We start from the raw sequence: 2,197 nt of genomic DNA on the forward strand, positions 1-2,197 counted from the left end.
GAAGATTTTACAGTGTTCAAAGTTTGTACAGATGTCTTGTTTGAAGTCTCCCCTTCCGGCGCACAACTCAGAATGCCAAGTCTGAAAAATTCCTTTTCACTTAGATCAAAATGACATTTAAACTCTTGTTATTCTTTTTCTTTCTCTATTTAGATTAATATAAATAATCTTAAAGGAGCGCTGAAACACCAGTTTGTCACCTCACCTCCCTTCCCCTCTCATCCTTCTCTGTCCACTATAAACACCCTCTTATTCCAAGATGAGTGGGGGAAAGGGTTAATCAAATGAATCTCTGCCACTCTGCTAGGCAGCCAATGGAGCTGAAAGATTGATTCACTTCCTGCTTGGGTCTCTCTGAAACTCCGGAGCTTCAACTGCCTAATTCCGAAACCGAGCCCGGCCTCCTAGGTCACCATTGGCTGTGCTCACGCCTGGCCAGTCCGAGACGCGTTGCGATTGGCTGAGGCGGGTGCCGGTAACCCGCGCTAGCGACTTTGGCTCCCCGGCACCGAAGATGTCAAAGGCTGAAGCAGCTCCCTTTGCTGCATTATAACTAGTAGGGGAACCTCACCGACTATGGCCACAGCTGCCTCTAATCCCTACAGCCTTCTCAGTTCTAGCTCTCTGGTCCATGCGGACTCTTCTGGCATGCAGCAGGGGAGTCCTTTTCGCAACACTCAGAAACTTCTCCAAAGTGATTATTTGCAGGGAGTTCCCAGTAATGGGCATCCCCTTGGGCATCACTGGGTGACCAGTCTGAGCGATGGTGGCCCGTGGTCCTCCACACTGGCCACCAACCCAGTGGAACAGCAGGACGTGAAGCCTGGGCGGGAAGACCTGCAGCTAGGTGCGATCATCCATCACCGTTCACCACTTGTAGCCCATCACTCACCTCACACTAACCTCCCCAACGCCTGGGGAGCTAGCCCGGCTCCGAACTCGTCCATCACGTCCAGCGGCCAACCCCTCAATGTGTACTCGCAACCAGGCTTTACAGTGAGCGGCATGCTGGAGCACGGGGGACTCACTCCACCGCCGGCCGCCACATCTGCGCAGAGCCTGCATGCGGTGCTCCGGGAGCCCCCGAACCACAGCGAAATGGGATCACACCACTGCCTTGACCACTCAGATGAGGAGACACCAACCTCTGATGAGTTAGAACAGTTCGCCAAACAATTCAAACAAAGAAGAATCAAGTTGGGGTTCACACAAGCCGACGTGGGGTTGGCGTTGGGCACACTGTATGGCAACGTGTTTTCGCAGACCACCATCTGCAGGTTTGAGGCCTTGCAACTGAGCTTCAAGAACATGTGCAAGCTGAAGCCCCTGCTGAACAAGTGGTTGGAGGAGGCAGATTCGTCCACAGGGAGCCCCACCAGCATTGACAAGATCGCTGCTCAGGGCCGCAAGCGCAAGAAGCGAACCTCCATAGAGGTGAGTGTCAAGGGCGTACTAGAGACTCATTTTCTCAAGTGTCCGAAGCCTGCTGCGCAGGAGATTTCCTCGCTGGCAGATAGTCTCCAGTTGGAGAAAGAAGTAGTACGTGTCTGGTTCTGTAATCGAAGACAAAAAGAGAAAAGAATGACTCCGCCAGGGGATCAGCAGCCGCATGAGGTTTATTCCCACACAGTGAAAACAGACACGTCCTGCCATGATCTCTGACTGGAGGAGGCGAGGAGGCAGCCAGCCGCACTGGGAGCAGTGCAGACTTCTCTTTCACTCTCACTCCCTCACTCCCTCCCTTCCACTCTAATTATTGTTAACTCTCTAGGGAGCTTTCTTTTTCACCCTCTCCACCTCCCCCATCCCTCTTTTCCTCTCTCCTTTTCTTTTACTGAGAATTCTAATTTAAGTTGAGAGACGAACACATTCAGGATTCTCAATCCAGATACACAGTTACATTAAGCAGTCCTGGCAAGGACCTCATATTCCTTGCTACCTGGGCAACAGTTCCCTCCATCCTTTTCTGCTGATCAATACATATGGTTTACTATGAGTAAGGTTTGTTTGGTCACTCCTCTTTTGGAAGAATAAGGAGTGAGTAATATGTGGGGCGGAATGGAGAAAGCGGGAGGGTGGGAAGACAAATGTGTGCCTCTGAATAACCTTTCAGCGCCTTGGTTATAGCAGCTGTATTTCAGGTGAAATCTGCTTTACAATAGACTAATTTTGGATTTTTAAAAATTTCTATAGCGTT

General features: G+C 50.7%; 1 protein-coding gene across 1 annotated transcript; it reads left to right on the forward strand.

Moving 5' to 3' along the window:
- Positions 1-518: 518 nt before the first annotated feature.
- Positions 519-1,830, forward strand: POU3F4 (POU class 3 homeobox 4). The gene has a single exon (XM_053580335.1). It carries the CDS (start codon positions 577-579, stop codon positions 1,660-1,662), a length of 1,086 nt encoding a protein of 361 aa, XP_053436310.1. The 5' UTR covers positions 519-576; the 3' UTR covers positions 1,663-1,830.
- Positions 1,831-2,197: the final 367 nt, after the last annotated feature.

The sequence above is a fragment of the Nycticebus coucang genome, chromosome X (genome assembly GCF_027406575.1).
Source record: "Nycticebus coucang isolate mNycCou1 chromosome X, mNycCou1.pri, whole genome shotgun sequence".
Taxonomy (NCBI): Eukaryota; Metazoa; Chordata; class Mammalia; order Primates; family Lorisidae; genus Nycticebus; species Nycticebus coucang.

Coding starts and splice junctions, on each gene's coding strand:
- POU3F4 (XM_053580335.1), top strand. CDS start 577: ATGGCCACAGCTGCCTCTAATCCCTACAGCCTTCTCAGTTCTAGCTCT.